Source organism: Punica granatum, chromosome 2 (assembly GCF_007655135.1).
Source record: "Punica granatum isolate Tunisia-2019 chromosome 2, ASM765513v2, whole genome shotgun sequence".
Classification (NCBI taxonomy): domain Eukaryota; kingdom Viridiplantae; phylum Streptophyta; class Magnoliopsida; order Myrtales; family Lythraceae; genus Punica; species Punica granatum.
In genome coordinates this window covers 18,738,929-18,752,157 of record NC_045128.1, presented here as the reverse complement: position 1 = coordinate 18,752,157, position 13,229 = coordinate 18,738,929, and the positions used below count along the sequence as shown (strand labels likewise).

The window sequence follows — 13,229 nt, the reverse complement described above, 5'->3', positions numbered from 1 at the left end:
CCAATATTGACCTCTTTATCCTCTTGGAAGTGCTCGAATTGCCTCTCATGAATGCTTGAATTGTCTTGAGCGATCACATGACTCGAGGAATAAATTCGGGACATTCATGGTGCGGTTTTACGTGCATTATACGTTTTTGCACCAAATGCTCAGTGAATGTTCATTGAATGATCAATGTGCACGTAAAATGAATCTAATTGATCCGAATTTGTCGTGTTTGAGTACTTTGAGACATTTTATATGTCTCGTGAAGTTCGGGCCAATTTTGCTCGAGTTGGAGGCCTGGAACTGAAATTGGTTGTTTCCGGCACTTATTCAGTGGTTTGCGCGCTATTCTGCTTCTTTTGCCTGTTCTGCATTTTATTCGGGCCGAATGACTATTCTACCCCTGCCCAGGAGTCGAGGGTTGACTTTTGCCCATTTCGGTCAAATAGAATTGAATTGGCCATTTCTGTCTGCAGATCCCGCATCTACGTTCCATGCCGATCGTTTTGGCATATTTTGCTGTTTTCGCAGAACGGTGGACCCAGGGACCTTTTTTGATACCAAATGACTATTTTGCCCTTGTTAAATAGAGGAAATGACCATTTTGCCCCTTGGAGGCAAATGACCATTTTGCCCTTGAATGTGTAGCTTGCACTTCAGTGGGAATTATGGGGATATTTGATGTGCCGAAGATATCTGCATCCTCTGTTCTGTCAAAATAAGCTTTGCTCTGTCTGTTAAGCCCGTGCATTTGGACTGTTCCCGGCTTTTGCCTGAGCCTTATGGTTGATTCCCTGAATGCGCTCGGGATAGGCTTCTGATTTGTGCCTGTGTTTTCTGATGTGCCCGGTCTTCACTGAATGCTCTGTTCTGTTGAGAGCGAGCCCCGATTTGCCTTCTGTATGAGTGCTTTAATCCCTCTGGCAATTAGTGGGAGATGTGAATCGTGTGTCTGATGAACTTAAACCTTCTTTGATTCGATGTATCTCCTTTCAGTGACTGTCTGTCCTTGCTTGTCATGGCTCCTTTTGGGTATTCACGACCTTGTTCTATTGTGCGTGTGAGGCCTATGACCGGAGTTGTTGTTGCTGCTCTGTCTGGGAGCCGATGAGCCAAAATGGGGTGCTGACAGCTTGCCCCTCTTTGGTTGCATGCTCGGGTAGAGGATGTAACCAAAGACTATAAGAAGCACCTATTTTGGCTCCGGCGACCATCGTAATGCCATTCTTACGTCCTCCTTTCGTCCTCAAACTTGCCTGGTTGTCACGCCTGAGAACGGTGTGCGCGAATGATGCTTGCCTTTGGTAAAGATGCCTAAATAAAGAAGAGTGCGAGAGTGAGAATGTACTGCATGAATAAGAGGTGCATTGTGTAATTGAAAGTGCGGTGTATAATTGGAAGTGCATTGTATAACTGAAAAGCGCATTGCAGAATCGAAAGTGCTTTGCATAATTGAAAGGTGCATTGTGGAGACAGAGATGTGCACTGTATTCCGGAGAAGGTGCACGCTAATTGAAATGTGCATTGTGGAAATGAAAATGTGCACTGCATCCCGGAGGAGGTGCACGCTAATTGAAATGTGCATTGCGGAAATGAAAATGTGCACTGCATCCCAGAGGAGGTGCACGCCAATTGAAAAGTGCGTTGCAGAAATGAAAATGTGCACTGCATTCCGGAGGAGGTGCACGCCAATTGAAAAGTGCGTTGCAGAAATGAAAATGTGCACTGCATCCCGGAGGAGGTGCACGCCAATTGAAAAGTGCGTTGCAGAAACGAAAATGTGCACTGCATCCCGGAGGAGGTGCACGCCAATGGAAAAGTGCGTTGCAGAAATGAAAATGTGCACTGCATCCCGCCAATTGAAAAGTGCATTGCATAAATGAAAATGTGCACTGCATCCCGGAGGAGGTGCACGCCAATTGAAATGTGCGTTGCAGAAATGAAAATGTGCACTGCATCCCGGAGGAGGTGCACGCCAATTGAAATGTGCGTTGCATAAATGAAAATGTGCACTGCATCCCGGAGGAGGTGCACGCCAATTGAAAAGTGCGTTGCAGAAACGAAAATGTGCACTGCATCTCGGAGGAGGTGCACGCCAATTGAAATGTGCGTTGCATAAATGAAAATGTGCACTGCATCCCGGAGGAGGTGCACGCCAATTGAAATGTGCGTTGCAGAAACGAAAATGTGCACTGCATCCCGGAGGAGGTGCACGCCAATTGAAATGTGCGTTGAATAAATGAAAATGTGCACTGCATCCCGGAGGAGGTGCACGCCAATTGAAATGTGCGTTGCATAAATGAAAATGTGCACTGCATTCCGGAGGAGGTGCACGCCAATTGAAATGTGCGTTGCAGAAATGAAAATGTGCACTGCATCCCGGAGGAGGTGCACGCCAATTGAAAAGTGCGTAATTGAAAAGCAGTTGCATAATTGAAGTGTCGCATGGGGCGCGGAGGGAACAATTGCAATTTGCTTGTGCTTGTTGCGGATGTTGCTGAGATTGGATATTTTGCGGCTTGTTGCAAGATTGCAGTGCGTTTGTTGCAAGCAGTTCAGCGATTTTGACCTAGGGACTTGCATGGGAGAAGATCGTGCGTGTGCGCCAATCCGGGCATGCGAAGACACTCGCCTGCAGACAATATCAGGGCAAAGGTCAGTGCTAGGTATGTCGAGTGCTAGAAATGTGCAATTTTGATTTGCTTGACGCAAGTCTTGTAAGGCTATGCATAATTGAAAAGAGGTTGCATAATTGAAGAGCAGTTGCATAATTGAAAAGTAGTGCATAATTGAAAAGCTGTGCATAATTGAAAAGCAGTGCATGAGGCAAAATGCTAATGCAAAAGGGATTGCGTAGAGCGCGAGAAGGTTTGCTGCGGTTGCTTTCTATTGAGCTGGCGATTTGTGAACAGTGCTGCTGGGCATTTGCTGTTTGTCATGCAGCTAGGTTGCATTGAAGATGAGTCGGGGTCTCCCTGAGGACCCATTACTCCTGACTAAGATGGTCATCTGTTGAATGAGGCAGACATGCGTCCGTCCTGGGAAGACGCATCTTGGAGTCCAAAGTCGCGCACCTGCGTGCAGGAAAATGGCTTCTAACAATTGTTGTCAGTCATGCGTAACTCATTAGGTTTGCGATGCGTTAGAGGAAATCTATGCAATGATGTTTCAGGGACTTTGACTGCGGTGACCATTTTAAGGGATGGTCGTGTCCCTAACTATGACTCTGAAAGAAAGGCTTTTTGCAGAACGAGCATGGCTCATGAGTTTTGCATAAGGATGTAGGGAAGGATTTTGGAATCCTCCAAATCAAGGATACGACTACTCGACTCCATTTCGAGGGATGCCTCGTGCCCAGAGAGTCAAAGAGAGAGTTTGCTTGCATTGATGATCGCCGAACCACTACTTGCTATAGCCTCACGCAGGGTGTTGCTGTTCTTTCGTGGTCGAGCCGATAATTGCCCCTAACTTTTGCCTAGGCCGTAAAATGCTTGACGGCCTAGCGGGGTATTTTTTATTTGACATTTCCCTCATTGGACTCTCCTTTTGCTACGACCCTCCGCTTGACGGATTAGGTCGCACCTCTCGATTCCTCTAATTTTTGCCTAGACTGCCCTTTGCGGGTTTTCAATCTAGCGAGGATTTTGATTTGCTCTCCTTTTGCCATGGCTCCCCTTTGCAAGATTTTAAGCCGAGCCTCTCATTCCCTAACTTTTGCCTAGGACGCCTCGAGGAGGTTTTCGTCCTAGTGGGAAAACATTCTTTTTCTCTCTGAACGTTGCTTAAACAAAATGCATGCCATGGTAGTGCGGGCGTAATGCTCGGGAAGCAAAAATTGCAAACCATCAGGGATAGTACTTCCTGAGGGCGTCGGCATTGACAGGGAGTGCATTCTCGGTCCCGTCCATATCGCTTAAAATGATGGCGCCTTTAGAGAAGACTTCTGTGACGACGAAAGGTCCGTCGTATTTGTATGCGAACTTGCCCCTAGAGTCGGGAGCAATATGCCAGACTTTGCGCAGAACGAGGTCTCCGGGTTTGAACTCGCGATGGCGGACCTTCGCGTTAAATGCCCGAGCCATCCTCTGCTGGTAGCATTGTCCGTGGCAGAGTGTTGCTAGCCGTTTCTCATCGATGAGATTAAGCTGTTCGTATCGCTGCTTTATCCATTCTGCTTCTTCAAGCTTGGCCTCGGCAAGAATCCTCAAGGAGGGAATCTCCACTTCAATTGGGAGAACTGCTTCCGTGCCGTATACCAAAGAGTATGGGGTTGCCCCAGTAGACGTGCGAATCGAAGTGCGATATGCCAAGAGTGCAAACGGGAGCATCTCGTTCCAATCCTTATAATTCACCGTCATCTTTTCAATGATAATCTTAATGTTTTTGTTTGCTGCCTCTACCGCTCCGTTCATTTGGGGGCGATATGGCGAGGAATTGCGGTGCTGTATCTTGAACTGTGCACAGAGCTCGTCAATGACTTTATTGTTCAAATTCTTGGCATTGTCGGTAATGACCGTTGCGGGGACCCCGTATCTTGCAATGATATCACGCTTGAGAAAGCGTGCCACAGCTTTTGCAGTAACTGATGCGAGCGTAATGGCTTCGATCCACTTGGTGAAATAATCGATCGCCACTAAGATGAAAAGATGCCCATTGGATGCTTTGGGATTGATGGGACCAATGACATCCATGCCCCACATTGAGAAGGGCCACGGAGCTGCCATCGGGTGTAACTCGTTGGGCGGTGCTTTGATCTGATCTGCATAAACTTGGCATAAGCAGCAGTGCCTGACGTGCTTGACGCAGTCAGTTTCCATGGTGGACCAAAAATAGCCCAACCGCATGATCTTCTTGGCAAGCATAAGTCCGTTCATGTGAGGTCCACAGCTTCCCCCGTGTACTTCTTGGATGAGGCGTTGTGCCTCTTGTCCGTCGACACATCGGAGCAGCGTAGCATCAAGAGAGCGCCTATAGAGCGTTTCACCGCTCAGAAAATAGTGCGTTGCAAGCAACCGGAGTGTCTTTCGATCGCGGTGACTGGCAAACTGCGGATATTGACCAGTCTGCAGAAAATGCTTAATGTCTTCGAACCAAGGCTTTGCATCGGTAGCCTCGATTGCGTCGCAATGAGCAGGGCCCTTGGTAATCTCAATCTCGAGAGGCTCGATGAGATTTTCTTTTGTGATGCTCACCATGGAAGCGAGCGTTGCGAGTGCGTCTGCGAAGTGATTCTTTATGCGAGGCGTGTAAGTGAACGTGATCTTTTCGAAGTTCTCCGCTAACTCCTCAAGATACTCGTGATAGGGTACTAGCTTCTCATCCTTTGTCTTCCATTGCCCCAGCGTTTGGAAAATTGTGAGCATTGAGTCCCCGAAAACCTCTAACTTCTTGACTTTGAAGTCGATAGCTGCTTGTAGGCCGAGGATGCATGCTTCGTACTCAGCCACATTATTGGTGTAAGAAAGTCAATTTTTTCTGCAACGGGATAATGACGCCCGTCAGGAGATATCAGCACTGCACCGATGCCCGAGCCAGTGGAGTTGACTGCTCCATTGAAATACATCTTCCATGCTGGGCTATCCTCCTCACTGTCGACTTGGAGGATTCCTTCATCTGGAAAGTCTGGATCAATAGGCGTGTTGTCTTCAATCGGAAACTCTGCCAAGTGGTCTGCAATTGCTTGTCCTTTAACTGACGTGCGCGCCACATATTCAATGTCGTATTCTGCTAATTGACAGCGCCATTTTGCAATGCTCCTCATGGAAGAGGGGCTATCAAGTAGGTACTTCAAAGGATCTGCCTTGGACAGCAAGCGAATGGTATGATAGAGAGTGTATTGCCGGAGCCTTTGCATGACCCATACCAGTGCGCAACACAATTTCTCAATGTCGGGGTAGTTGGACTCCCCTTCAGTGAACTTCTTGCTTAAATAATAAATCGCTTGCTCTGCGTGCGTGGATTCGTCCTCCTGCCCCAACATGCACCCCAAGGATTGGCGGCGCACTGTCAGGTAAAGGATGAGAGGACGACCCGATATCGGCGGGACCAACACCGGCGGCTGAATCAAGTATGCCTTGATGGTATCGAAGGCTTTCTGACATTCGTCGTCCCACTCAATTGCTGCATTCTTGCGGAGCAAGCGAAAGAGCGGTTGACATTTGTCCGTCAGGTTTGCAATGAATCGCGCAATGTAATTCAGCCGGCCGAGAAAGCCTCGCACTTCGCGCACGGTTTTCGGTGGAGGCATCTCCAATATTGCTTTTACCTTATCTGGATCCACTTCAATGCCGTGCTCGCTGACTATGAACCCTAGTAACTTTCCCAACTTGGAGCCGAAAGTGCATTTTGCTGGATTGAGCCGGAGCTTGTACTTCTTGAGACGGTCGAAGAGACGCTTCAAGTTGACGAGGTGATCCTCCCCTTCCCTTGACTTGGCGATCATGTCATCTACGTAGACCTCGATCTCCTTGTGCATCATGTCATGGAAAAGCGTGACCATTGCCCTCTGATAAGTTGCCCCGGCATTCTTGAGACCGAAAGGCATGACTTTGTAGCAAAAGGTGCCCCACATTGTGACGAACGTGGTCTTGATCTTGTCTTCCTCGGCCATCCGGATTTGATTGTATCCAGAGAAGCCGTCCATGAAAGAGAACTGCGTGTGGCGTGCAGTATTATCAACCAAGACGTCGATGTGGGGCAGAGGGAAGTTATCTTTGGGACTTGCTTTGTTGAGGTCGCGGTAATCAACACATACTCGGACTCTCCCGTCCTTCTTCTCCACAGGCACGATGTTCGCCACCCATTCGGAATAGTTGCAAACTTCCAAGAAACCTGCGTTTATCTGCTTGACGACTTCCTCTTTGATGCGGAGGAGAAGCTCGGCTCGCTGTCGCCGTAACTGCTGACGTTTGGGCGGAAACTTGTCTGTATCGAGCGGGAGGAAATGCTGCACTATCGAGGGGTCTAAGCCTGGCATGTCGGCGTAAGACCAAGCAAAGACTTCTTGATATTCCCTCAAGAAATCGATCATCCGAGCTTGTTGGGTAGGGTCGAGACTCGTCCCGATCTTTAAAGTGCGTGGTTCCTCTTCTATGCCTATGTTGATTTCTTCTGTTGGCTCGACTGCAGTGAGTTGGTGGTTCTCGAGGCGATGCAAACTCTCTTCGATCTTAGGCACTCGACCGTCCTCGTCAAGCCCTTCCCCGAAGTATATGGGTTGGGGCTTTTCGAGAAGTCCCTCGGATGGGTTCGAATTGACGCGTCGATGCTTTGGATTCGGGTGGAGCCTGGAAATGAAAAGGATTCGGCTTAGAATATGGAAATGCTTGAAGAGATAAGGGAAGAGAAATGAGACACTGGAATTCAAAAGGGTATGAAGGGATTTGATTAGCAGAATTAGTGTATGCTATAACAAAAGTATCCATCTTCCGTCGTGTGGCTTGTTACTTTGCCTAACACGCGGGAAACATCAAAATACATAGATAGCCTTACACATCGGCAAACACTGCCGAGTAGCGCGGAACCGACGTCCAGTTGTTGAGGTGCTCATTCTCCCGTGCCGGGCGGATATGGACTCCCGGAGGAGTCTCCTCAGAGACGGCGTATATGGCTAGCTCATCAATAGATGCGTCGTCTGAATCTGAGTAAGAGTCCTGTAGGGTGCCCCCAACGATGCATGGCGGTCCGGGGAAAAAGTAGGATAGAGGTGGAATTGGGATGCCCCTGTTGATTCTCCCGTAATGCGCAGCGAGATGATGAAGATGTTTGCCATTGCGTGCCTGAACGACCTCGTGGCAAGAGGGACGGTAGCCAAGTCCCCTCCTATTCTTGTTGTCCTCGATCTCGATGGGGTGCGTGATCCCCTGTCCATTTGCTCCGAGTCCGGCGCCCGGGACGTAGTCGTGCTGCAGCAGAAACTTACCTATCATGCGATCAGCCCTGGATGGGATGACTTCTCCGTAGTCCTTGATAACAGAGATGGTTTCGAATGAGTGGAAGGGAAGATTCTGATCGTCTCCAATGCTGATGTAGGGGACGGCTGTCTCCTTGTAGATGGTGTAGTCCTCTTCTCCTTTCACGGTGATGAGCTTGCCTTCGACAATAAACTTGAGCTTTTGGTGCAGGGACGATGGTACAGCGCCGGCGGAATGGATCCACGGTCTCCCTAGCAGCAAGCTGAATGCGTTCGGAATGTCCAAGACCTGAAATGTAACTGCAAAAGAGCAAGGATCGACATCAATCAGCAAGTCGATCTCTCCATTCACGTCCCTCCGTGAGCCATCAAAGGCCCTAACCGCTGTCTTGCTTGGCCGAATGCGGTTGAAGTCGACATTCATCTGTTTGAGGGTAGAGACTGGGCACACATTGAGAGCGGAGCCATTGTCGATCATGACTCGACCAACTATGAAGTTGTTGCACTTGCAAACGATGTGCAACGCCCAGGAGTGTTCATACCCTTCAGAGGGAAGCTCGTCATCGGAAAACGAGATAGCATTAGAGAAGATAGTGCTGATGGTTTCTTCGATCTGTGCTGCAGGCGTTTCCTTGGGAACTTGCGCGGCAGTGAGGACTTTCAAGAGCGCTTGTCGATGAGGCTCCGAACTTAGCAGGAGGGCTAGCAGGGAAATATGGGCAGAAGACTTGCCCATTTGCTCCACTATCTTGTATTCACTCGCCTTAATGATCTTCATGAATGCTTCTGCTTCTTCGTCTGTCACCTTTTTAGTCGGGATTGGCGCGACCTGCGGGGCAGTCTCAAGCGTAGCGGCGGGGGCTTTCCTTTTACTTGTGGTGTCCGGGTTCTCATATACCCGTCCTGAGCGCGTAACCCCCATTACGCTCATCTGTTGCTCAAGATTGCCGATGCTATTCTCGTAAGTCCATGGGACCCTGTTGTCTTGATATGGCTCTTTGGCAGGCACTTCAATGACAAATGGGGCAGGCGGAACACTGGACCCCGCAAACTGCGCAGCGACTTCTTCCGGGACGTATTCAATTACGAAGGGGACAGGGTCTTCCTTGCAAACACTGATCATGTTGATGGTAGGTCCTGAGCCTGACGCATGATTAGGGAGCGGGTTGGCCTGCACATTCGGGGGTCTTACTGCATTAAAGGAGATTGCTTTTGCATCGATTAACTCCTGAATCTTCTCTCGCAACCTCCAGCAGTTATCGAGAGTGTGACCGGGTGCACCCATATGAAACTCGCATCGCCGGCTTTGGTCTTGATTTGCCGGATTGAAGTTGGCGCCAGGTTCCTCCTGCCTGATCTTATTACCTGCAAGGAGCTGCCTGTATATATGGGAAGGTGGGGCTTGTAGGGGAGTGAACTGCCTGCGTTGACGGGGTTGCGTAGTCCCGCTTTGCTGGCCCTGTTGAGGAGGCCTAAATGTGGGGGCCCTATTTTGCTGAGCCTGCGGGGGTGCGGGGGTGTAGTGGACGACTTGCTGCGGTGCGGATACTGGAGCCGGCGGGGCTGAGAATGGTTGCTGCGGGTAATGAGCGGGAGGCGGACCGTATGCTTGAGTAGCTGAAGGCACTGGTGCGTAATTCATAGAGACTGGTCGGGACTCCTGGTGTCCTGGGCTGACAACATTGATAGTCGTCTCCTTACCCTTCTTGTTGCCTGCGGGGGATCCGGCGATGTTCCTCCTGGAGGAATCCCCTTCCCTCTTCCTATTAGGATCTTCTATCCTGCCTAGCTTGATCCACATGTCGAGCTTCTTCCTTGCTTCAATTAAATCAGTGAATGAGGAAGTATGAGCCAATAGGTGCATATAGTACACTCCCTTAAGTGTGGAATGGAACAGTTGGATCTGCTGCTTCTCGCTGATAGGCGGAACGTGCTTCGCCGCTTGAGAGCGCCACTTGGTGGCGTAATCTTCGAACTTCTAACCTTCAGCCATTTCTTTAGTGCTCAACTCTAGGAGAGTTGGCGGAGCTTCTGCGCAAAACTGATACTGATCAACAAACTTGCTGGAGAGGTCCGCCCATGTGGGGATGTCCTCTGCCTTGAGCGTCATGAACCAATCGAGAGCTGGTCCTGTTAAGCTGTCCTGGAAGGAGTGGATAATGAATTCCTCGTACTCCCAGTACTGCAACATCTTTCCTCGGTAGTGTCGGAGGTGATGCCGCGGGTCCCTCGTACGTCGTAGACGCATGCTTGGGAAAAGACCCCAATCGACGAAGCTTGAGTTGACTCAGATTTCTTTTGCTTGCAGGGCTTTCACCATTTCTTCTAATTTCCTGATCCTACGCTCCTGTTCTGTTTCTTCTTCCGGCGGGAAGTTTGTAGGTGGAGCTAGAGGGGCTGCACAAGTAGGCGTGCCCGGTTCAGAAAAGGTAATGTTTAGGGGCGGTGGAGCTTGGTGAGGGAGGCCGATGTTTGGTTGTGGAGCTTGGTAAGTGTGCGCACCCGAATTTAATCTCGTCGGGGCACGCATGCGCGCTTTTGGATCGCGCGGCTTGGGAATGTCCACCTTCCCGTGGGGACGCGTGACGAACACGCATGAGAGAAGGAGTCGCCACTTATCATTTTACGACCCGAAGGTCAAGGGTGGATAAGTTACCCAGGTCTAGGGGTACGGGGTACACCTAAATGCTAAGGCAGTGGTCATGCGGAACCGAAAATTCCGAATTCGGGGGTTCTATTACGTGCGAGCCTATATCCCGCACGCCCTTTCGGTACTCTAGCTTGCTAGGCTTGCCGTTTTGTTTATTTACCGCGTGATTTAGAGTTGCACTTGACTCGCCCGTTTTGACACCGTAAAGTCGATGAATTGATCAAGTTGGACCAAGAATCCGAAAGATGAGTAGGCTCGCACGTCGAGGAATCGGTTCACTATCTTAGCGTTACAGTTCATCGAACCGTGATGATCGATTCCCTGCGCGAACCGAAACCGCGAGTATTCGAGCTTACTCACCTCTTGGTAACAATAGACCGACTTGGCCGGTTCGACACTCGGACCTCTCGCTCGCCGATCGGGGATCCTTACAAATGAGTGAGTGAGTGTACAGATAAAATCCTCGCAATGTTCTCTCGAATAATTACAAAGTGTAACCGAATAAGTAAATGGATCCCGATCGGTTTGCATTGGGCCAATATTCCGCTCCGGCTCACCGTGTGTTTTGAATGACCGATAAATAAATTAAGGCAACGCGGGCTCAAAGAGCCGGGGGTCGGTCCAATCGAACCGACGGTTTGCAGGAGAACCGATTAGTTTCCACTGTAACCGTTGGACCGATTGAGCTCCCAGGTGATATCTAAACACGTTTCACACATCCAATCCAAATTGCCTTCCACATAGGCCATATTTGGAGTGTGATGGTGACTCGAGGCTAGATCCCATTCCGCACTCGGGTTGCACGCGCTCGGTGAGTTAAGAGGCGTTGGACCTCGTGTTCGGTGGTTCGGGGGCGTTGGACCCCATGCAACACGTAACCTATGGGCTCAGGCCCGAACCGCTATAAATCATCATAGGCAAAGTCAAAACAGAAGAAAACTGATAAAACTGACATAATACAAACAATAACTGACAATTGTCGGTGAATACAGACAAGTGGTGTATTGAGTCGAATGTACGTGATTTAATCAGTTATTAACCGGGGTTGATTAGCAAACAATGCATCTAACCTAGGCAAACATAGAGGGCGGGCTAGGATATGGTTCTAAGCCAACTATATGTGTGGATTTGTTTTAGGACTCTTATTCAGTTAAGTGTCGCTACGGTTTCACCGAATTATCCAAACTCGTGTTTTGACTCTAGATTATCATTCCGCCTATCCATTATCTAGTGTTTGATTAGGCCAAATGTATGATTAGTCCGGTTTCTCGTGTTTTGTAGCTGAAGTAAAATGCTCCCCACCGAATCTACGATAGGAAGAAAGAAACACCGAAAATGAACGAAATGGGTCGCGCGAATGAAACTCGCACCCGAAGGGGTTGCCCTTTTCCATTCGTAAATCAAGGTGTTTCCAACCCCCTAACGCCTAGGGTATCGGTGAATCACGGAATGACGATTATGCCCTTGGATAGTAAAACGTGTGATGTTCGTGTGTGAATTGAAGATAGTGTGACACGAAGGGGTCTAAGGAGGACTCGCGCGTTTCGACTTGAGCCACCTCAAATCGGGCCCGGACTCGAGTCGTAGCACGCGAGTATTCGTTAGACGTTGATTCTATTCGTGTTACGCGTCTCGATGTTTTGAAATTGTGGGTTTTTAATGGAAAAGGGCATTCCCGCCGTTCCATGAACCATCGATGCGTTTACGAATTAATATTTAATTTGTCCAATTATTTAATCCAAGTGATTTAATTAACCGAATGACACGTCCCATTTCCCGTTCGTGGAGTGTTTTAATGATTGAGACCTCAAACCTCAATTGTTATGGATCAATGGAATGATTGTTCGATACTAACGCATCTAACATACGAATTAACGTGAAGCCAACGATTAAATGAAAATTGTGATTACAATCAATTCCAAGAATCGGTTTTGACCGTTTCTTGCATGCATAAAACATCAAACACGATGACAACGTACATCTTTACATAGCCGATGCCGCCATGATCTTAGGAACGCAATTAAACATGTAAACAAGCACAAGCACGATATTTAGAGGAATCGATAAAACGACACCGACTCATGGGAAGCAAAAATGTAAAAACTCGAGAAATGACTTGAGTCGAGGAAAGGAGGCCATCCATGGCCCGAGGAAGCCAAGAGGGGCTCTCGGCCACCTCCCTTGGGGTGAGGCCGAGAGGCTCCCTTGGTTCGCCCGAGCCAACGATGTCTCCTCGACTCCGATTCAAGCTATTTCCCGACATGCTAGCACTATATACGATGAAGACATGCATAATACGATGTAAAAACACATAAAAACATAAACTTGCATGTGAATCGGTCATGGACCGCCTTATCGCCCCACAAACGCAAAGAAAACGTAAAAGTCCTAACTTCTCTGAGTTGGGAGTGATTATACCTAGCCCCGGGATGCGGGAAAGAGTCGGAGAAGTGGCGAAGGGAGTCGGGAGACTCGGCTGGAACGAACAGACCCGAATCAGTGAAGTCGGGTCGGTGGCAGACCCGACTGGCAGTCCGGCTTGTCGGGGCTGTACCGGTTGATCGGGATGGAATTTTCGTGCGGGACCAGTTGCATTGGATTCCCAAGAGACCAAGGATTGTGTCTGCGGTGGTTTCGGGAGGAGAGCACGTGTAGATTTTCCGGAAATCAAAAACGAAGTAG

General features: G+C 49.0%; 1 protein-coding gene across 1 annotated transcript; it reads right to left on the bottom strand.

The window, feature by feature from the left end:
- Positions 1 to 3,830: 3,830 nt before the first annotated feature.
- Positions 3,831 to 6,427, bottom strand: LOC116193738. The gene is made up of 4 exons (XM_031522483.1): positions 5,990 to 6,427; positions 5,506 to 5,785; positions 4,500 to 5,416; positions 3,831 to 4,130 (listed from the first exon to the last, which is right to left on the bottom strand). Exons 1-4 carry the CDS (start codon positions 6,425 to 6,427, stop codon positions 3,831 to 3,833), a joined length of 1,935 nt encoding a protein of 644 aa, XP_031378343.1.
- Positions 6,428 to 13,229: the final 6,802 nt, after the last annotated feature.